General features: G+C 35.1%; 1 protein-coding gene across 17 annotated transcripts in view; it reads left to right on the top strand.

The window, feature by feature from the left end:
- LOC109824235 overlaps positions 8050-25010 on the top strand; it is a 31107-nt gene continuing 14146 nt past the window's right edge. For 5 of the 17 annotated variants that reach the window (XR_002242562.1, XR_002242560.1, XR_002242561.1 and 2 more), the window contains exons 1-3: positions 15546-15746; positions 16895-17408; positions 17485-17637. Coding sequence is in view for 3 of the 17 variants with exons in the window: in XM_020390773.1 (XP_020246362.1) it covers positions 15681-15746 (66 nt within the window). In the remaining 14 variants the exon portion in view is untranslated. Of the gene's footprint in view, positions 8317-15543; positions 15747-16894; positions 17409-17484; positions 17638-23145; positions 23843-24098; positions 24473-25010 lie in introns of those variants that run through there. The other 12 variants (XR_002242568.1, XR_002242565.1, XR_002242564.1 and 9 more) reach the window with 8 other exon arrangements.

Raw genomic sequence — 25010 nt, 5'->3', positions numbered from 1 at the left:
TTTGAGCTTGAAACAAATAAAATATTACAAATTGTAGTATTTCAAATCCTAAAATATTAATAAAACAAACAACATTTTAGAGATCTCAACCCATAACAAAACGATTTCAAATCCCATGGTGAAATCCATATCCTAAAATTATAGGATTTGAAACAAACACCCCCTTAGAGTGAGACATCCCAAAGTTATGGGGATTAAGCGGAATAGTTATTTTTTCAGGAGAGTTATCTCCCAGAGTTCAAAGGGTGATGTGAAATTTACTCCTCCACAAAAAATATGAGCTGAAGGGCATTTAGGTCCTTATCTGTAGCTGTTTCATCAACTTTGCACTTAAATATTCTAAATTATAAAAAATAGCACTTTAGTACCCTAAGTTGTAAGAAAGTGACACTTTAATACCCTACGTTGTAGAATGTAGCATTTACTATATTCTGCTAATTGTCAGGACATCTCTCTCCAAAAAAATTAAAGTTTATATTTTCAGATTAATCTAACAAACATACTACGATATTAAAAAAAAGGTGTTGTTCAAGGAGTTATTATTAAGTTTAGATCGAGAATTTCTTTTATAAATTAGTTTTATTATTTTATAAAAACATTTTATTTACATGAACGCTTTCCGATGACTTTAATTTGTTTCTATTTAGTGATTATTTTTATATTTTAGAAATTTACAAACATGCAATCCAAGTCGAATAACCTGAAGAAACCTTTCGTGAGACACCTGCTTTAGGAAGCCCTGCGATGGTGGAAGATGGCATCCGTGATAAGGATCAGAAAAGAAAGAACGACCTACAACTTGCCAGGACGAAGATATTCATGGTTCCGGTTATCAAATTTGTAGTTCGTATTTGAAGAAAATATGTTTTAGTAGCTCCTGAGAAATTTATATTTTGGTGTAATTTCTTACTTGCTTTGTGGGGGTCACCCCTGTAATTTTGACTCATTCAATTGGTGACCAATTCAAACATTAATCAATGTGTTTTTTTGTTTTGTTTTTTGTAAAAAACACCATATATACCATGATGTTTCTTATTTAAATGTGTTTTGAAAACATCATTTTGGTCAAACTAGTTTGACTATTTATATAGCGGCAGTGTGGCGGCGTACGTGGCGGCGATCGGGTGGCGGGTGCCGGCGCTAGGCAGCCGAACCGACGGAAGACGACGCGCGGCTACAGCAGATACTGACGAGTGCGCAGTGACCGCCGACGGGCGGGCGGCGGGCCGGCGGTGTCCGATGGTGGCGGGTGCCCGGGGCGACAGGAGCGCGGTGTCGGCGGCGATGGCCTCGTTCCGACCGACGGTGACGACGGGCCGCGGGCAGCAGACCGACGGGCGCTACTTGTGCGTGGTGGTGGTGGCGCGGCGGTGAGGGTTGCCGGGTGGCTGGACTTTGACGGGGCTGGCGGGTGGGAGGGCTGGGCCAGCCACGGGCGAGATGGCCGACCGGGTCGGCAGTGACGGCGGTGGTTGGTAGCCGTCGGCGGGGCGCGTGGCGACAGGTTGACGCGACCAACGGGCGGGCAGCGGCTGGCTGCCGGCTGGCGGGGCGGTGGCGGCGGCGGTGGCCGGCGACGGCGGCCAATGGAGTGGGGACGGTGTGTGGAGGTGGCCAGGCGGGCTGAGGAGTAGTGGTTGTGGCCGGGCGGCTGGCGTAGGGCCGCATGAAGAGCAGGACCGGTGGTCGCGGGTGGACTGCGGCCCGACGGCGGCGGCGGCGCGGCCAGCGCGGCAGGGTGGCGCGGGCCGACAGCGACGAGCGAGCGGCGGCGGTGGCTTAGATGAAAAACAGAATCTCAAAACATCTTTTTGGTGTTTTGAGAAAAGTGTTTAATTTTTATATTTTGTAAAGGGACAAGTCAAAAAAACGCCCCGGTTGCCAAATGCATTTATTTCTTTTGTTAAAAAAAACAGAAACGGCAAAAACGCCACGGTTGCCAAACGCTCTTAAATTTCTCAACAAAATGATACTTTGTTGAGATAATATTGGACAGTGGGTTATTGAGAGAATATCTCTCAGAAACAGTTTTCGAGGGATGGAGATGATGGTGTAGCATCTATATATATAGTATAGTGTTCTCTTTGAGAAAACACGACATAGAAAAAACAACCCCTAAGGGCCCGTTTGTGTTAGAAATTTATCAAATAATTAAGATTATAGCATACAGATAAATCCGAAAAATAAACAATTAAAACTGGCCTGATCGGGAGCAGTCGTGTATTCACTGCCCTAGAAGATTGAGAACCCGCCTATCGACCTGGCGCAGATGGTTCCCTCCCCCTAGCGGTAAAAGCCCCCAGAAACGACCGACCTCTGCACTTGGGCGAGAGTGCAGAGCTTCAGCTCAGATGAAGGAAGTTGCTCATAAAATAAAACTAAGATGTAGATAAAAATAATATGTAGGAGAGAGAAGAAAAACAAGAAAAACTTGTTGTATATTTTTTTCTTATCATTTTGAGCTCAACATACGGATATATATATATATATATATATATAGGGTTGGAAAAGACGTTACAAAACCCGTAATTAATTCCGTAACATTCGTCATAAATTTTGTAACGTTCCCCATAATTATATAGTCGTTACACATATTTTTAATTGCTAATTAAAACATGTTTTAATTATAAAATTTTATTACTATTCATGAAAGCAAAATTGTCTTTTCTTAACAAAATATCTAACAGTCCCCCCCCCAAAAGGCAATATTGACTGAAGACTCAGAAATCAATAAATAAACCAAGAAATCATAAAACAAATATAGGTTGGGCAACCTTTCGTATCGTGAATTCGGGAGATGTAGCTTCTGGCTTTGAACATTTCCTTAGTGAGTTCATCGCCACCTGAGGGACATAATGGACTAGACCTTGAATTAGGCCCCTTTAATCAGATATTGATGAAAACACACACAATATGCTTCATCTATTGAGCAAAGTGGGTTGAGCGTTAAAGGCCATGCTCACAATAAACCGACTCATTAGAGTTTCTAGGGGTTAGCTCAGCCCCCCCTAACTGCGGCCATCAAGGTTCCTCTCACGTAGGTAAGTCCTCAAATGGTACTACAGCTGTTTATTTAATACCCCTAATAATACACACGTTGGACTTATTAAGAGTAAAACTCAGCCTAGCCAGCTGTATCATAAGAGCATCGTCATCATAGAGAAGGGGTAGTAGCACAAGCTACATAGTGATATATGAATATATCTGGGTCGATGCTCCACACGAGTGTCACTAGTCCAGCTTGTTTCTACCACATTGAACCAACATTGAGACTACGTCTCCAAATAAAGGTTGGGTTGCCGCTGTCAGTGACCTCATCTATGAGCTTAACCCCATCTCCCTCGATGAATCCAGAACCACACTCCTGGATAGACCCTTTGTCAAAGGGTCAGCAAGATTTTTTTTTCACAGACTTTACAAAGTCTAGAATCACAACTTTGCCTAGCAGGCGTTGTATTTATTTATCAAGTTCAAAGTCTAGAATCACAACTTTGCCTAGCAGGCGTTGTATTTATTTATCAAGTTCTTATTTTGTAATTATTCCATCATATTGTTTGAAATTGACATTAGGTCATGGTCTATGATCATAAAAGATCATAGTCTATGTCTGAAGATGTAAACACATAGTGTTTGTGCAGATTAGGATTTGACCTTAATATTTGAACATTTCAAACTAATGTGGAACTAAAATTCTGCAGTTATGCATATGCACATACATGAATGAAATTAATAATAGATACATGCAGAGCATTCAAGAGAACAATATATTTCATACTTCATAATTCATATGCATAAAATTTTTAAAATTCTTTTATTATAAGAGGTTACAAATTGGTTGCCTACAAAGGAGACCGTCCAAATTTAAATCGGTTGCCTACAAATGAGACCTTCCAAATTTAAATTGGTTGTCTGCAAAAGAGACCTTCCAAATTTATGTTGCCATTTTCTAGTACCACCTCTTATACAAATAATAATAATAATAATATTTGTACATACGTGCTTTAAATTTTACAAGTGCATTCTTGCATAAAACCTTGTAATTAATCATGTAACAAATGCAAGTTATCTAAAAGGACATACGAATATTTTGCAATATCCATCATGATGCAATGAAAGAGATGAACTTTACATTTGAAGATTTGAAATATAACCCACCATATAAAATAGAATTTTAAAAGATGCACCTCTTTGATTTGGTTCGCTCATATATTGATCATTTATCATTAGGCAATATATGATGCAAGAAGCGTAATTAAATAAATGCATATGAATTTTTCTCATAATTCCGGACCTCTTATTCCAAACCAAAAACTCCTAAAGCGAAAAGATTAAAGTTTTACCCAGGTAGTTAGCCAGGTAAGGATAGTAATAGAGGTTGATCAAAGATCAATTAAGTACCTCGTTCCTTACAGAGTGCGTTACGCAACCCCTAAACATTGCCTTAGACACTAACTAATCCAAGAAAACTTGAATCGGTTCACTCAATAAGTTTTTTTTTTTGGTCAATGAAAAAGAACTTTATTTCATTTTCCAATCTGTACATTTGTAAAGAACATCAAAACATCAGTTATAACAACCTGATGTTCACACTGTTACAATCTTTAGTTTACAACTTTTCTAGCAACTCTCTCATATGAATAGGAATATCATCATTATTCAAAATCCTTGAGTAAATCAGAGTCTTCACTGTCTTAAACAGCATATCAGGTGATCGACTCTTACTTTGAAAAATTCTCATGTTCCTCTCTTCCCATACCATGTAGACTGTAACAGAGAGAGCCATCCTCTTCAATTGTTGTTTGAATCCTCTTCTCTTGAGATTAATAGAATACCAGTTAATAATCATATCCCAGTTGCAAGATCTCCAAGAAAATCCCATCCAATTCATCACCCTGTTCCAAATGTCAGCTGAAAACTGACATTCAAAAAACAAGTGATTGCAGGTTTCCAGTTGTAGATTTGGACACAAAACACATTTGTTTTGATTCAATACCCCCATGCGGCAAAGTCTGTCTTGTGTTAACAGCCTGGATAGACAAACTAGCCAAAGAATAAATGAATGCTTTGGATAGTGAAGCCCACTCCAAACTGTGTCAGACCAGGAAACCAAAGGCTGTGGCAGAATAATAGCATTGTAAACCGCTGAGATTTGAATTTTTCCACACGTGCAGCATGCATCAATAGTGCTTTGAACATTTGTAATATTTCCAAATCTTGCTATCATCAGATCCCTCACTTTGAGGATTTGTCTCCACATCCATGAATCACTTGTTTTTGGTTGAATTTGCCAAATATCTGAATCTTGTAAGTAGTTTTCATGCACCCATTTGATCCAGAGAAGGTCTTTTTTATGATGAATCATCCATAAAATTTTTGCTGCCGCTGCATAGTTCCAGTCCCTAGCTGAAAAAACTCTCAGTCCTCCCTTCTCTTTACTCTGACATATATTGTTCCATGAGACAAGATGAATTTTCGTACCCCACAAGAAATCTGAGCATAATCTGTCAATTTTCTCAAGGACTTTGATGGGAAGGATATAGTTGCTAGTCCAGAAATTGTGAATGCCCAGGATAACAGATTTTATTAATTCAAGTCTCCCTGCATAAGATAAACATCTTCTTTGCTGCCAGGATATAAATTGATCAGAAATTTTCCTGATTAATGAAGAGCAATCCAGATAAGAAACTTTAAAATATTTCCTCATGATTTTCATGTCTTGAGAGTAAAAACCCATCTGCTGCAGACAACTGCCATATAAGTTGCTGAACAAATTTGCATAAGCACTCAATAAGTTTTTGTTCCTTAATAGTATATAGAAACTTTAAAATATTTCCTGCAAGCATTTAATTTGCCTAGCAATTATACTGCAAACATATGTTGGATAAGACCGAGGAGGGGTTTACCTATTGATGTTCGAACCTCATGATTTTCATGTCTTGAGAGTAAAAACCCATCTGCTGTAGACAACTGCCATATAAGTTGCTGAACAAATTTGCATTCACTTTTACCACTTTTGTACTAAGCTTATTAGATGCATAAGCACTCCAAAGTATGGAATTATTAATAATAGAAGGTACCATATTGATAGGTTAAAAAAATGAAAGCATTAAACCATGAAAAAATCCAGATATTTCAAAGCGTCTATGCATCCAGAGTTTGTTCTCTTTATTCTTGTCAAAACCATGCATATAAAATTTTCAAGAATAAATATGTACACTACTGCAAATTTATAGCATGTTTCAAATGCGTGCATATTCACTAGCACAAGGGGATAATGGTAGGTTTTAGAATATTCACTAGCACAAGGGGATAATGGTAGGTTTTAGATGATTCTAACAAATATAAACTAGGCTTTTAGAAACCAATAAAGGTTCTTTGATATTCGTAACTTGCAATAGTTATTGATTATAAAACAACTATAAGATAAATGTAATTAACTGGTAAATTAAATTAACAGAAATATTTAACTACAAATTTTTTATTATTATTAATTTTTTATTAAAAAATAACCAAAACTGTTTACATGAACAGTAACGTTTTTAATAAATGAATAGTAACAGTAACATTTTTTTAACAGTAACATTTTTTTAATAATTAACAGTAATTAAAGCAACTAATTACAAAATTTAATTTATTTAGGATGAACAATAACAGTTAATTTTTACTGTATTTTTTGAGTGAACAGTACTGGAACTGATTTTTTAAAACAATTAATAGATAATTAAGCAATTAGCAGTATTTTTTTACCAGTAACTTTTTAAATGAACAGTAAATACAAAATTACCATGATTTTTTTTAACAGTAAATTTCAGGTGAACAGTAACCGGAAAAAATATATTTTTTTAAGCAATGTTAACAGCAGATATATGAATAGATCTAAATCAATAGTAACAGAAAAGATGAATTTTTTTTTCGGATTTAAATCAGAAGCTATAAACTTTTCAATCTTCTAGATTGTTAGAAATTTATCAAATAATTAAGATTATAGCATGCAGATAAATCCGAAAAATAAACAATTAAAACTGGCCTGATCGGGAGCAGTCGTGTATACACTGTCCTAGAAGATTGAGAACCCGCCTATCGCCCTGGCGTAGATGGTTCCCTCCCCCCTAGCGGTAAAAGCCCCCGGAAACGACCGACCTCTGCACTTGCGCGAGAGTGCAGAGCTTCAGCTCAGATGAAGGAAGTTGCTCATAAAATAAAACTAAGATGTAGATAAAAATAATATGTAGGAGAGAGAAGAAAAACAAGAGAAACTTGTTGTATATTTTTTTTCTTATCATTTTGAGCTCAACATACGGATATATATATAGGGTTGGAAAAGACGTTACAAAACCCGTAATTAATTCTGTAACGTTCGTCATAAATTTTGTAACGTTCCCCATAATTATATAGTCGTTACACATATTTTTAATTGCTAATTAAAACATGTTTTAATTATAAAATTTTATTACTATTTATGAAAGCAAAATTATCTTTTCTTAACAAAATATCTAACAGTTTGGATGCAAAATTTAGAGGGACAAAGCCTGCAAAAGTTCTAAAAAAGTAAAAACTTTTGCAGGCTTTCCACCGCTTCCCCCTCTAATTTTTGCAAACAAACGAGCCTTTATGGGAGCCCCGTCAAAACAAATTCCAATTTCTTCTCCTATGTTCATAAAGTAACACTGGTATCGGAGCTTAGCTATAGAAATATGTTCCTCTCCTATCCTCCCCACAAAAAAATAAAGTCCAATCCCATCAAAACTTTACCCAAGACTGTTCCTCGAGCTGCGTTTCTCTTTCTTTCTTTTCTAATTTTTTGCCCACTACGAAGTGCATCTCTGCTTTTCTCTTGTACAATAATTATTTTTATTCAAAAACCAAGTTTGGTGGAAGTTTGTCATAGCCTTTTTCCCCTCGAGTTTTGAAGTCAAAGCCTACAACCTAGTTAACCAGCCCACGTGATCTACTCCTCAAACCAAGTTTTTATTTTTTGGACCGTTGCGTGTGACTTACTCTATAGTCATTTTTTATTATTCATTTTTTTAAGAGTCTCTCTTCATAAAAGCCTTTTCAAATAAGGCCTAATTTGTTACTTCAATATCCCGGTTCGGCAACAAGGTTCAGGCAATTTCACTTTCAATTGCTGATCTCAACCTGATTTACTGCTATTCCACACATCTGTACAGAAGCCCATTAATTATCAACTTCAACCTTGTTGTGACCTCCGATTAGAGACGACACCAAAACTTCGACAAGTGATTCTTCGGTCAAGACTACTAAGTGACGATCTCCCTCTAATTGGAGCTTCTTTTTTCAACTCACAAGAATCAGGTTTATTTTAATTTATTTCTTTTTTAATTCACATAGTGTGTGTGTGTATATATATATATATATATATATATATATATATATATATATATATATATATATATATATATATATATATATATATATATATATATATATATATATATATATATATATATATATATATATATATATATATATATATATATATATATATATATATATATATATATATATATATATATATATATATATATATATATATATATATATATATATATATATATATATATATATATATATATATATATATATATATACACACACACACTATGTGAATTAAAAAAGAAATAAATTAAAATAAACCTGATTCTTGTGAGTTGAAAAAAAAACTCCAATTAGAGGGAGATCGTCACTTAGTGGTCTTGACCGAAGAATCACTTGTTGAAGTAACAAATTGGGTCTTATTTGAAAAGGCTTTTATGAAGAGAGACTCATGAAAAAAATGAAAAATAAAAAATGACTATAGAGTAAGTCACACGCAACGGTCCAAAAAATAAAAACTTGGTTTGAGGAGTAGATCACGTGGGCTGGTTAACTAGGTTGTAGGCTTTGACTTCAAAACTTGAGGGAAAAAAGGCTATGACAAACTTCCACCAAACTTGGTTTTTGTATTGTTAGATTCGTAAAGCGATCTTAAAATTAGCCAATTCCCACGCATGCGAGCTAATTTCTCCTGACCTCAACATAATTTTCATCTACACCAAAGAGAGAGAGTATTAGACGAAGAATGATTGAGTTAACACTTAAATGACTACCTATTAATTAAACTCAATATCATCCATCTCAATGTTTACTTTCTAACAATCACTATCTAAGATTTCTTTATTCAATTTCAAAATGAATATGCCTCTAAGATATTTACTTGTATCTGAGTGATCTTATTCCATTTATGCTTCTGTATGAATTTCTACATATGCATATTCTTCAAGGTTATGTAATCTTTGTCAATTATAGAATAATATTATCCATATCTTTCCAACTAATATTAATAGTTTTCATAAATAGACATTGCGCGTGCAATAGTAGCTATGCGTCGAGTTCAAGGTTAAAAAGTAAAGAATGATCAAAATAGAAAGCAACTCAAATTTTTTAGGAATCAAACATGCAGTCTTGTGAATCAAAGATGGCAAACATGTAGTCTTGTGAATCAAAGATGGTCATCATCGTATTTAGGGAGGAATAAATTATGAAATGCATCTTCAGATGATGCCCGGTAATATTCCATAAATTCAATACATGCTCCAGAGATGCATATTTTTTGCACAAACCATCGCTCAAAGCTTCATGTCTAATATCTATAAATGCTTAGAGGTCAATAATATAGCCAGAACAAAGTGCTCAACAATTAAAAGTACAAAAAGTTCTCCAATCCAGTATCAGTTATGGGGATTTAACTCACCTCATGTCAACCTTTCCACATTTTCTAAAAATCTACCTGAAGTCCTAATTGGCGAGCATCATATTCAAGGTTGTCATAAAAAATAAACCTAATCTGTACTCTGCCACAATATGAGATGCCCAAGTAGGATGTCAATAGTGAGGCAAATACTATCAGTAGACATAAATATCTTCAATAAACACTCGGAGCGGAACCAATAATTAACAAAAGAAATAGAGTACATGTAACAAACGCAATATCATAGACAATAGGAAAATGCATGTTTGACCTTTAATACGTCCAATTCAAAGCTCTTTCTAACTAAACAGAGAGTAACCTTTAAAATTATTCAGCAAGGCATTGGATGAAGTTGATGCCACATTGTATTAAAACTCACTATAATGTGACAATGATGAAGTCAACACCAGTATGCATGTCTTTAAGTTTCAATACATGTGAAACTTCAACCCAAAAAAAGTGATAGGAAATTTACAGAACATGAAAGCATTAGAAATATAATGATTTATTTAAATTAAGCAATATGCTACTAATTAAATACAAAACATTTCTTGAGAAAGGTCAGACCTAAAATTCTATAACTTTGGGGAAATTCTATAACCTTTGGGAAAACACGTCCACTGATGTATGTTTGTGTAGAAGATAAAACAAGGCCTGAATGTTTCATTGCACTTTGCGAAATTACATTGAATCAAAAGATACAAATATGAAGATTTTAACTGAATTAATTTAAGTACTCACATCAAAATCTTCCCCCAAAATGGAGGTGAAATCATATTAGATCATAGCATTATATTCTAAAAGATCAAATGGCAGTACCTCAGATATCTTGAGCAACTCGCATAATTGACTGCACCTTTCCTCTCTTATCTGCAATGGTTTTAGAATAAATATGCCTATTTGATCTGAATCATTAAAAAATTATAGAGAAAATTAAATAAATTAGACTAAAACTCTTTTTAACAAAAACATTCATAATTCTTGACAAGTTACTCTGATCTTGAAACTCGCATTTGCGCTTACCATTCTTCCCTCTTATTTTTCTCTATCTTTTTCTTATATTTTACTTTTCCCTGAAAATGACACAATATAAAAAGAAAAATCCCATCAACAAACACAAAATCTCAGAGAGAGTTAGAGATTAGAAATCTAAATTCATGCGATTAAAAATTCACACCCATGCATGCGTTCTATCTCTCTCTAAAGAGAGTTAAAGAATATAAAATGTTTTAGGTTGGCTCGTCGGATCTAGGAAAGAATAGAATATATGAATTAAATAAATGATAACATTTTTAAATATGCATATAGTAGAGAATTACAAATGAGTCCATAATCAGAAATTACAATATTATTTTAGCAAATTTTACACATGTATCCAAAAAAGCAATACTTTGCCCAATTTAGAAACATTTTATAGGTCACCTTAGATTCTCATATTGCAAATATTTCCTCTATCCAAATTAAACTCATAATATCAAGTAAGAGAGTAAATTCAAATTATCCATATTGTTCATATCTATATTTCTTCAATACTACTGCTATCAAGGAAAGAATCAGCACTGGAAGTGTTCAATAGCCTCCCTTTCCTTGCTATTTGATGAGCTAATTACTTTCACATTCATTCCAATCCTATCCAAATTTCACTACAAAATGTCAAAGGCTACCACGCCCAATCATGTATGAACCATGTGATTAATTATAAAGAAATAGGTATGGAGTTTCAAATGCATTTGATCACAAAAACACATGTATGAATTATGTGATTAATTATAGCACAAAAACACATGTATGAATTATGTGATTAATTATAGTTACATAGAATTTATTTCCATCTTAAGTGGCATGTGTATTTCAAGTTATATTATACATATGTTTTACAGTGTTATGGAGAAGACTAACAAACTGAGAATAATTTGCCCCAGTGAGTCCATCAGCCTACAAGACTACTCATCGGTCAGGTGGGAGTTATTTGAAGAACAAAAGATAGAAAAGAACAAAGTTAAATTACAAATTGCCCCTAAATGTGGGGATATTTACTCTTATCATATTTGAATGACCATTATATTTAAAATTTTTAAATAAAAAACAATCAAAAGTTTTGTCACCCATATCATCTTTTATAAGTAGTGTGTGTGTGCGCGCGCGCGTGTGTGAATAAGGTTTTCTTTCATTTGTTAGATCCTCACGACTAAATTCCTTAACATTGTAATATAAGCTCTAGAAAAATATCTATACATGAGCATATTTAGTAGATAACACTAATCTTGGTTTTGCATAAAAAGAATTTATACTTGTTAAATATAAAAAATATGAGGTCTAATTTGAAATAGACATTATATGTGTAATTAAAACATTCAAACTTGCATATTTATATTTTTTATATTCTATATTAGTTTTCCCCTCCAACAAAAATTTTAGTTTGACCTCCAAAAGTAACCACTATGTTTGTAAAATTCAAAAATTTGAATTTAATTAGTATCACAATCAATAGTATAAATAAAATTGACATAATCAAGCAATGATAAGAGACCAACCATATTAGACACTCAGTGCAATTCAAGTTCAAGCACATTCGAAACTAATTACAATATCTAAGCTAAGTTCCTCATATCACATAGCGTTATTATGAGGCTGAGAGGTCATACCTTCTTTGGATCAAGTAGATAATCATGCATACTGTTATGCTTCAAGAAAATAGTCATGCTCTTGTTTGCAGTAGAATACGAATAACCAGTTGTAGTACCAAATTGCCACCTAAAAAGACTACTGAACTTGGGTCATAATAGGATTTACAAAGAGTAAATAAATTTAGAAAATTTAACCTCAAGTCCAAAATTCACAATGATATTAGAAGGTTATGTTTTTTAAGATAATAAATGCACAAATGTGATCTAGGATCTAAACTAACAAAAACGTAAAAGATATTCAGCTCTAAGAAAGATCCTGCAAAAAAAAACTAAGATCCAAGACACATCCATCATATGGAAAATGTAAAGTCAAAATTTGCCCAAGAATAACATAAATTTAATAAATCTAATAAAAATGCAGAAAGAAAACAAATTCGATCGAAGTGGATGAAAATGTCTCTCACACCTTGCTTTAGGCCGACTTCTTTTTCGACGGTGTGATATTGAGCGCACTTCGTCTTGCTACATAAATTTATCACAAGAAATAGATCAAAACAAGTTCTAGCCATCACTCTTTGAAGAGATCTAATTAGCTAAAACCATAGAAATCAAACAAAACTAACCAATATGTACAAAGAGATCAGATGACGAAAAAAATATAACAGAGCTCAAATTATGAAATGGATTTCATACCAGTGCTCTCTCCTTGTATAACCCCCTTCGACAAATGACAGGCTTGAGATTGAATTTGAAAGATGCTAACGCTAGTTAGATATTGAGAAGGAGGAGAACAAAGCATTGACCAAGAGGAAGGAAGACAGAGGAGAATGTGGAGTTGAGAGAGAAATTTAGATGAGAGCGGAGATGGTGAAATGAGGGAGATATGAAAGATATAGTCAATAGAAATCAATAAAAGTTTAAGCGTTGTTGCATAATGATAAGGATAACGAACGGGAAACGAAAAGCCTTGGAGTTTCATTAAAAGCTCATGGCTATCGTGGATAATGTGAATGACTACATTAGCTGAAGGAATTTTTTGCATTATGCGTGGAGTTCAATTGGCCATGTCACTATATATATAATCTTATCATTAATTAGTAGTACACATATCTAATTATATATATATAATCTTATCATTAATTAGTAGTACACATATCTAATTTTATTTTTAATTGGAAAATTAGTTTTAGTTCTCCACTAAATGGCTAGTAAACTTGTTCTATCAGAACTAGAAAAATTTAACAAATTTAATGGTAGTAATTATGATATGTAACATAGAAATATAGGATATACTCTTCTTCATGATAATATCGATGATATAATCGAAATCATTGCTCCAACCCTTACTGATAAATCTACACCTGAAGAAAAGAAAGGGATGAACAGTGAAAGTCTAAAGATAAAAATGCAAAAAGCCTAACGCTCATGTTCATGGAAGCTAACTTAATCAAAGTTATTACAACTTATAAGACTTCCATGGACATGTGGAATGCTATAAAAGAAAAACAAGACACCGCCTCTGAAGTAAACATTCAACTCCTCTTGCATATAATATAATTCTTGTTATTTGCAAGATGGAGACAATGTCGTAGAGCATACCAATAAGATAATTATCATGGCTAACAACTTATACACTGCTGGGACCGAAATCCCGGGGAGAATGTAAGTGGAAACTATATTGAATAGCCCACCCCCTTCCTTAGTTATAGCTGCCACCACATTAAGAATGAACCCTGCCATTAAAATCTGTCACTGATCTTCCTATGCACCTAACGATAGAACAAGACTTAATAGCCAGTAGGAAAGAGCCAGAACTGAACATGGTGCAACAGGAGATGAATTATGTCCGCCAGAGGCATAATGCTGGAAGCGATAAAACCCCAAGTCCCAGTAAACCACAACCACGAGGAACGAAATCAGAGCAGTTCAAGAGAAAGAAAGTACCCCACGAAGCCTGCTACAATTATGGAAAGTTCAGGCATTTCAAGCCCACTTGCCCGCAAGGTGAAAAACAGGAGAATAAGGGAGGTTATAAGCATCTGGAACAAAGAGGTATTAGCAAAAGAGAATTCGTCGGTGTGACAGAATGCAATGCTATGATAACAGATATTAGTGGTTGGTGAATCGACTCCAGTGCGACCATAAATATTGCAAAGGATAAGAATGGAGTCACAGAATTTACCGATCCGAAGAAAGGAGAACAAGTATCTATATGGGAAACAATACCTATCTCAATGTAGGAGATATTGGTTCGTATATATTAGATTCTGAGAATAATATTTTTATCTTCAAAGATGTATTCTATGCGTCGGGAATTCAGCGCAACTTGATCTCTGTTCCCGGCTTAATGAAGAAAGGACTGGAAATAAGGTTCTACAATAACCTCAAAACAGAAAAAACAACACAGAAAAAACACATTATAGTGCAATGTTCTCATTGAGATGATGTGGTAGCCTCTATATATAGTGCAATGTTCTCTTTGAGAAGACACAACACAGAAAAAACAACCTCGAAACCCATTACCAGAGCTCCCTCAAAACAAATTCCAATCTATTCTCCTCTTAAAGTAACAACCCCCACTAATTTGTATCTCAAAGAAATACATTGTAGTAGTCCATGATAGTTTATACATTGATGTAATCCTCTTGCAATTTGTATCTTAAAGTAACAACCCCCATTTGATCTTTGGTATTCCTAAATAAATCATTTAAATCATTGAAATGGCTCTAATTAGAAAATTAAGTCATGTAGCTATTTTAGATCTTGTCCCTTAATTCATAGAACTGCAGCCATTAGGTAACTCAATTCTCGTAAGTCATTCCAAACTAACCCCTAGCTCTACTCGCTACCTATGGTCTTAATGGATGAACTAATTCAAAGTAAACTATGAAAACTGGGGGACCTTGTAGAAGTTTCAATGATCAGAGGGGCTAATCTCAAACTATACTAGATTTAGGGGACAAGTATCTCTAACAAGACCCAATAAGCTAATGAACCGGATTCCCTTGTGTGGGCATTAAACATTGGCATCACATGGGGGATGGGGCATTAAACGAGGCACAATAATGCTACTCTCTCACGTGCAATTTTTTTATTTTAATTTTTTATTTTAATTTATTTTAATTTATTTATTTGTGAGGGTATATATAAAGGGGGCCTTTCACAGTCTAAATTTATAAGCTCACCACTATCCAAAAATCATCCTATCTTCTCCTTCATCCAGATTAATCATCAGATTGGAGAAAAGAAGAAACCAACCCTAACCCTTGACGAGCTCACTGGTGATAATATGAAGGACGACGATGAAGAGGACGGAGGTAGTAGCAACAGATGCTTACACTGGATTGGGAGGTATTGGAAATTATGAGGTGAGAGGTTTTAACTTAAAATTTGTTGTTGTTGAAGAAACTCTTAATTATTAGGTTTAGATATATTTTCTTTTAGAAATTAGTTTTATTGTTTCATTAGAAAATTTTATTGGCAGGAGCAATATTGACACTAATTCTGGCTCACAGAAAATATGAGTCCGGTATTTAAAATCCTCCATCATTTCTAACTCCCTTATAAATTTTTATTTAATTAGAATATTAGAATACTGCATTAGATTGCCAATTTTGGAACTCATCTATGGTAGGATTAGTTCACGTGATTATTCTTTGGAATTTTCAATGATACATTTTTGCCGCAGCTAGTTCATATGTTTATATTATGTAGTTTCTTGATGTTTCTCATGTGAATTTAAGTGACTGGATTCTCATTCGCAACGCTTTAGGTTTATTTGGCTTCGTTTGGGCTCCCCAGTGTTTTCGTTGTTGTGTTTTTTAGAGAAACGTCATGTTTTTGTAGAGAAACGTCATGGTGTTGTGTTTTTTCTTAAAACGTTTTTAAAACATCATGTTAAGTATTTTTGATCACACGAGTTTGACCCATTACAATATTAATATTAAACATATTATTAATATATTATATAATAATTATAATAAAATATATTGTAAATAAAATATTATAATATTTAGTTTACATTATTATAGTATTAGAAGTATTAAATATAATACAATATAAATTGTATAATGTATTATAATATTATATTGTACTTAATGAGTTATATTATATTATAATTATTACATATTATTTTTAAATAATTAATTATTTAATTATTTAGGTATATCAATTTGTTATTGTTATATATTATATTAATATTTTGGGAAAATGTGTCCAACCCCAAAAGTGAGAACTTCGTGTGACGAGCCCCATTGTATTTTGCCCATGTGTATAAGTCCCAAACGCGCACAGTATTTGCGACAAAGCCTCGAAGTATCTTTTTTTCAAAAAAACCCAGCGGAAGTTACGATCTTACCCCTTTGATGGGACTGAACTCGGTTAATGTGCCCAATCCCTATTCAAGTACCCTCCCTCTCTTTCTCTCTCTTCCACCACTTAGGAGCCTCAAAAACTCTTGATCTTTCTAATTTCTGCCTAGAACCGATCGAACTTGTCTTGATGTTGGGTGTTTCAGGTGACTCATGAATATAATTAAGGCCAGACCATCTCATTTTTCGGGTAAAGGAGCACTGCTATTTAGAGCATTATTTGCCGTGCCGGTTCGCCCGTCAATTTGGATACGACCAGCTATACATTGAGAATCCGAACCAACGGTTTCACACTCGTGGCGGGCTAGTGGACGACGTTCGCGCTTGGCTGTGGAATGTGACGGGCTGTACTGTTGTTAAATTTTGTCTCCCGAATACTGATCGCCACTTAGAGCTCACATATCTATGCTGTAAATGGATCATGGCTGCTAACGAGCCCGTCCCCCTGCGGTCGATTGAGGATCTGAGGGCGGAAGCTGCATCGCGTATCGCTGCGATGCTAGTCCGAGAAGATGCATTGGAACGAAGGAGACGAGACAGTAAGCTTGCTGGTCCCTCAGGCAAAGGCAAGCGGAAAATAGAGGAAGTTAAAGAGGAGTCATTTGCTTCCGAGGATGAGACTAACGGAGGCGGCCGACGATGCACCCATTGGTGGGGAAGGTAATGTTCTAACTCTTGTCATCTTTTCAATCTTTTCTTCTACCGAACTTTAAACTCAGTAAGTTTTATATTTTAGAGGGTCGTGATGAAGGCACAATGATGTACGATCCCCCTTCTCCCGACTTAACCTTTTTTGGAGAGTCATGCTTTGTGCCACAAGCGGATGAGGCCGTGGGTCAGGATTTGGCAGGTGTTGGAACTGATTTGTCCATAATGGTTGTTAGCCCAGGTACTCCTATTACCGGTAGTACACATTTGAGATGGCAATCTCGGGTATTAAACGATTCAGAGTTCCAACACCTATGTGAGCTTTCATTGTGTTCTAACTTATGTTTTATTTTGAGTTGTAATAACTCTATGTTTGTGTGGAAAACTATGTGTCTTTGTGAAACATTTGTGTATGGTTTGTAGTATTGTGGAACAAACTATGTTTGTGGAAAACTATGTAGTTTTTGGTGTTTAAGTCAATTGTTAGACCCTAGAGGGGGGGGGGTGATTAGGGTCTTATGCTTTTCTAATCCCGATTAAATACTAATTAAAAATTATATTAATTAATTTGTTCTTGCAAGAGATAGATATGAATAAGAACGATAAGAAAAAGCACAAATGAAATATACGCTAAGCAAACACAAACACAAGATATGTTTACGAGGTTCAGTCCCCACGACCTACGTCCCCGCTCATCACCTCGAGGAGATATCCACTATCACAATCCGGTTTGGAAGCCAGAACTTCTACACACTCGGTTTATAAGATCACCGAAAACTCTCACATAATAAATACTATGCAATCACATTTTACATACTAAGTGTAGGAACCTAGCCCGTGTCATCCTCCTCAAGTGCTCGGATGCAACCTCTCCCTAGGTTCGTCAACCGACGCTATTCCTATTGGATTCGACCCTGTCTCTCGCCTCACACTTCTCTCGGTGTACAAGTGTATTACAAGTGATACTCACAAAAAAAAGATTAAATACAATGGTTTGTTCTCAAATAACAAGTGAGAACACAATGAAGCTCACACTCACTAAATCACACCCCACAACCCACACTATATGGTATGAAGATATTAAGCGCAATATGTGTGTGTGTGATAACAGTGAATAAAAAATAATACAACTCAATAAATATAGCTAATGAAATAAAAATGGAATAGTAAGCTATATAAGAGTTTAGAAAACTTCTCAAACAAGAAGAACAATAGATGATGATCCCAATAGGATTTGAAAGCCACTTCTTGTTGTAGGAAAACTTCTTTTGAAACAGACTGATGAAATCAGCTTAAACAGCTCTTTTAAACACACTTAATATTTTGTTAAACACAAAACTTGGATAGGTAAAAGAGAGCAGCAATGAGGTGTTTATACCCTCTCAAATATCAGAAGTAGAAGAGGAAGCTCTAGATTGAGAACGGGAAGATGATGGAACAGTGTGATCAGATAAAGAGTCTGACAGTTGCATACGAGAGAGAGAGACTCTATCAAAAAAGTCCTTCTTGGGTTCAACTTTGGGTTCATGTGTGAGATCAACACCGAAGTGTTGAAGAATAAGGGTGATGAAGGAGCCAAAGGGTAGAAATTTGAAATGCTTTGATGCTATGTTTTTGAGAAAAACATTTGCCCAATCTACTTTTATTTTGGCAAAAATGGCATATACAACATTGATCTTGTCAGGAACAAAATGATCAAAACTACCAGTTTTCATTCTTCTCAATTATATTTGTAACATGCAGATTGCAATAGATTACCCAAGATCTGAGTATCCTTTGATTTGAATCCCAAATCCTTCTACTTTGTCCTGAAGTTCTCAACTAGATACAGCACACATCGAGAGTGTATAGAATCTGGGAAAAATTCTCTAACTACTTCTCTGATCCCCTTATCCGTATCTGAAATTATCACTAGCTTGTGTGGAGGGTTGTATGGGTCTGGCCTTTTATAGAGAATAGACCACAAACCTACAAAGAGTTGTGGTTACCATACACGAATTAGAGTTAACAAGGAAAGAGCTAGAACTATCATAACCTGCAATAGAACAAACATGGCTCGGGATAGAACTAACCTTGTAAGAACCACTTCTAGTTAACATTATTTTCCTGATCGCATATACATAAGGCTAATGGAAATATCCCCTGATTTCCATCATATGCTATGGCACTTAGGAGTATACATTTGAATCGATCTTTCAGAAAGGTACCATCCAAAAATACAAGTGGTCTACATCCGTGTAAAAAACCATTTATGTAGGCGGCGTAGCAGATGAATATCCTTGTAAACTTTCCCTCATATTGTTCAACGTGAATATAGCTACCTGGGTTTGTCTTCTTGACCTATTCTACATACCTAGAAAATTGAAGATTAAGCGTTAGTACCAACATTGCAAAAGTAGTATAAACAATGTCACATAAATAAAATTAGTTTGTCTATTGTAGATATCATCTTCTATTTACCATCGTAATTGATTGTAGGACTAATGAGCATCACCATATAATTTCTCTTGTGCTCTTTCTTTACCCCATCAAATCTTACTATAATCGACCCTAATCTCATACGAACTTAGAAACTCCTTTTGAACGTCAATACATCGTATAATCCGGTCGTACCTTTAACGTGGGTTGTAATTGGGTAGCAATGAATTACCGAGAGGCTCTAGATTGACGTGCATTATTGCCATGCTGCCCACAATTGTGATTGTTCATGAACCTTTTGATTTCAAGTCTATTATTATTTTTCGGTGGAGAGGCAAATAACATCCACGGACAATTTTTGGCTTCCTTAAACCGACAAAAAACTCGAATACGCTTTGGTTCATTCTTCCCAAACTTGCATTCGAATTTTTTTTGCCATGAAGTAGTATAGCAAGGCTAATCTTAACTCCTTCAGACTTTCAAATCGTTGTCTCTCACCGGTTAAAGCTGTGTGCCACCAAGGAGGAATTCTCTCTGATCTGCTAATCATGTCATCAATCATCAAAACATTATCTCCGGAAGGATTGTCATTGGGAATTAATCTTATCTGAAACACACCGGCGGGCCACAATCTATACTTTTTGAGTTCAAACTACTGGAAGCGTTACAAATATTAAGAACATTAAGAACATAAAAATAATAATCATAAACTACACAAATAGTAGTAACATCAACAAATAATATCAAAAGCTAAAAAGCAAAAACGACAACTGCTTGCAGTTAGAATCAATTAGAACTAGCAAGAACTAACAAGTAAACCATTATAGCTAACAGTGCATTGATTAGAACTAACATACTCGACCACACATTGAACTTGAGCTAAAATTAACAATAAATTGTATAGAACTGAAATAATAGCTATTAGAACTAACAATATAACTATTAGGACTAACAAGACATAGATTAGAACTAACAAACTTTGCAGCGCTTCCAGCATATGGAACTGGAGATAGAACTAGCAATAAATCTAGTAGAACTAACAAAATAGTGATTAGAACTAACGAAGAAACCATTAGAACTAACATATGGAGCCTAACAAAGAACTGCTTAACGATAAATCGATTAGAACTAACAGGACCAATATTACAACTAACATACGATCGAATTAGAACTGAAGTCTAGTTAAACCTAGCATAGAACTAATAAGAAGACGATTAGAACTAAAGTTAATTGATTTTACAGTTAACCTACATGTCTTGTCGGACTTGCTCGTTTTCTTGTTTATTGAAGAATCATCTGCTTCTTTAAAAGCTTGCATGTGAACCTCTTTCAGTCTAAGATTGTGGCAATGCTCTGCCATAGACGTCAGATACCCCTCGTTCTCAATGAGAAATTTTAAGCTTCCAACTGTTTCATCTTCGTATGACAAAATTAATGACTCATATGGAAGATCTAACCTCTCTGCCACATCAAAATTAAGATCCAAGATGGTGGTTGAAGAGTTAATCTTCAAGAATACCACTTTATACCCCGAAGAGACAATGCAGATGATGTCATTTTCAGCCATTTTGAAGGGAAGGTAGGAGTAATGGAGAGAGTTATGGAGAGAATTTTCATCTGAGGAGGAGTAATGGATAACTAAATAGTTATTGCTCATGATGGAGTAAAAAAATAGGGAAATTTCTCTTCATTTCTTCCATCATATCGCATTAATAAGAAGTGACTACTGTTTCGGTACGAGGCCTCGTCTGGGGAAGAAAGAGAAAGGCAATATCGGTTTTTTTCCAAAATATATTCTGCTTTTAGTATAATGCTGATGTGGAGGGGGTTTGAAACATTAAACGTTACTTTTTGGGGCTATTCCACACGAGGAAAAATACAAGGGGGCTCGTGACACGAAGTTTCCACTTTCGGGGCCTAGACATATTTTCCCTAATATTTTTATAATAATGTTATTTATTATTAATATAATATTACACTATTATTAATATAATACAATATTATACTGTTATTCATATAATATAATAATATTATTAATGTTAATATTATGTTATTACTAGTATGTTATTAATAAATTAATATATTATAAATATTTTAATATTATGTAATATATTATGGTCTTTAATATGTTAGAGTTTATTAATAATTTATGATATAAATAAATATTATTATATTATGAATATATTATTAATAAAATGATATATTCATAATATAATAAATATTATTATATTATATAATTATATTATGTAATAATTTATGATATAATATAAATAAATAAATATTTATAATCATATATTAATAATTTATGATATAAATAAATATTATTATATTATGAATATATTATTTTTACATTAACATTTGTTAGAAATAAGGAAAAATTGCTTCAAGGTCCCAACATTAAAAAAACAATGTGCAACAGCCCCCTGTACTTTTAATGTTTGGTATAAACCCAAAATACACTCCAAAAGTTCATTTCAGCCCCTCCAGCTCACGAGAGTGAGCTGTAATTCTCAGAAACCCGACTCTACCCTTCCCGACCACTCCGCTACAGCCTCCGTGCGTTGGTAACGGTGCCGCCCACTCCGCTACTATCGAGACGCTCTCTCTCTCTCCACTCTCCCTCCCGCACTCTGTCTCTGGCTTTCCCTCCGGCAAAAAACCAAAATCTACACTCTAGGGTTAGGTCGAAACCGGATCGAAGATGGAGAAAAAATCGGCGAACGAATTCAAAGTTGTTCACCATCCTCCGTCGCCGCTGCAAAGTCAGGAACATGCACCGATGAACGACGAGCGAGAAGACTCGCCGTCGCCTTCCAAGACCGACGAAGATCCCCCCTCGCCTTCCAAGACCGACGAAGACCCCCCTTTGCCATCTAAGACCGACCGTGGTACCGATTCTCTCACATCCTCCCCCGCCTCCAAGTCTTAGTCTACCCATGCGTCATCATCAGCGAATGGCAGCACCGATGAAGCCATCCCAACGTTGTTGAGTTTCCAAAAGGGTGTAAGGAGAAAAAGAAAAATTACAAGTTCACTAAACGCACAACAGAAATCCATAAAGAAGTAAGATAATGTTATATATTATATTTTTCAATTTAGATAGATGTTATAGATTAAGGTGCATTGTGAACTATATGCCTGGACATTGGTTGAAGGACATGTTAGCTGATACCTTAATGTTAAATGTGAACTATATACCTCTTATTAATGTTAAGTTTGGCTGTTGTTTGTTAAGGTTTATAGCATAACTGTTACAGTTCATCGTTGCATGTTAACTATTGGATGTTGGATGTTAAGTGTGATTGATGTTAAATGTTTAATTTTAATACAGGAAAAAGTCAGGTGCTGCTGAAATTAGACCTACTGCTAGTTTCGTCGCATATTGTAAATTTATGAAAGTCCTCGAACCGAGAATGCGGCAGTGTCATTGGGATGCATACCAAGGGTGTACATTCCAGCATTATGTAAAGTTTGGCCCCCCAGCAGTAGGTCAACCCACGCTAGAACTTGTATTGAGTCACTATAAGGGTAATGAAGTGGCGTTTTCTCTGCCCGATGTCGAAAGTGGGAGAGAAAAGGTTGTTAATTTTGATATGGGCTAGGTGCATGAACATACAGGTTTCCCAATTGATGGGGAAATAATTTACAATAATAGAGATCCTTTCCCAAGGCTTTGGGTGGAGTATTTTGATGAACATTTTACTAGAACCCCAAAGAAATCAGCGAAGAATATGCGGCGATATGTGGAAGAGCTACTGCAATCTCTTGTTGAATCAAGAAAGAAGAAGGATATTGAAGATTTTGTGTTACTGTAGATACTTTATCAATGTTCAATGATGTGGTGCCCTAGCAGTGTCCAAGGCATCCCAAGGCTCTTGTTCAAATATATTGATTCAATTGAAAGAGTGAGGAATGTGGCCTGGGGGAAATACATCTATGACCAGATGAAGAAAAAAATTAAGATTGCCATGGAAGGTCTGCACAGGTCAGGAGTAAGCTATGTACCTGGATGCATGCCTTTGATCCCCGTAAGTTGGATTAACCTGTGTATGTGAACGCTTGCATGTATTCTGTCAACTTACGTCAAGAAACCATTAAGACTAACTGGTGCATGTTAACTATTTTAAGGATCTGGTTAACTATATTCAGGTTCATGTTAACTATAGTGTTTCCAGTGTTAAAGTTGGTGTTGTCAGTGTTAACTATGTTTCAGTTCAGTTCTGTTAATTATATTCATGTTTAAAAGATTAGTAGTGCATACTAACATGTATTATTTGTTTGCAGCTATGGTACTATGAAATGATGGGGATTAAAAGATATGCCTTGAGCAATAGATTCAAGCCACCCCTCACTAACTGGGTGAAGATTGGTGAGAAATATGGATCTTTTCGAAAGCGCACAATAGTTTCCAAGGCTGTAAAAGCTAGCATCCATATTGTACATAAACCAATAGCTGAAATTGGCCCATCCGATGAGAAATATCCAATCAGAAGGCTATTGATGAGGCTTAGAAGTAAAGGGATTGTACCACAATTTCCAGTCATACATACGGAGGGGAAGAAAGCAGCAGTAAGGAAGAGGAAGATTGAAGAAGAAAAGAAGATTGAAAAAAAAAGGAAGAAGAGAAGGAACATGAGAAGAGATGGTCAATAGGTTTGGTAAGTTTTAATGTGCTAAATCACCATAGTTAACATGTTAACCACAACAGTTAACATGTTAGCCACAAGAGATAACATGTTTTCCACAAGAGTTGACATATTAACAACAAGAGTTAACATGTTACCTACAAGAATTAACATGTTACCAACAACAGTTAATATGTTAGCCACAAAAGTTAACATAAGTTAACATGTTAGCAATAAGAGTTGATATGTTATCCACAACAGTTAACATGTTACCCACAAGAGTTAACATGTTAGCAACAACAATTAACATGTTACCTATAGATGATTGAAGAACCTTTAATTTATATGTGTCAACTGTGGGCCTCTTACTGTTAACCTTTATAAGCTTGATGTTAACTGTTTCTTATTTCTAAATTAGAGATAATATCAAAAACCATTGATGAGGCTTTCGAAAGGGAAGATGAGATTGAAACGTTACCAGTTGAGGAGCAGCTGTAATTTTGGAGAAATGCTGCTAAAGTAAACCAGAGACTTTACCGTACATTAAGGGTCTCGAAGAAAATGTATTGTC

This window comes from Asparagus officinalis, chromosome 9 (assembly GCF_001876935.1).
Source record: "Asparagus officinalis chromosome 9, Aspof.V1, whole genome shotgun sequence".
NCBI classification, from domain to species: domain Eukaryota; kingdom Viridiplantae; phylum Streptophyta; class Magnoliopsida; order Asparagales; family Asparagaceae; genus Asparagus; species Asparagus officinalis.
The sequence above is the reverse complement of the archived record's forward strand: the minus strand, read 5'-3'. Positions and strand labels throughout refer to the sequence as shown.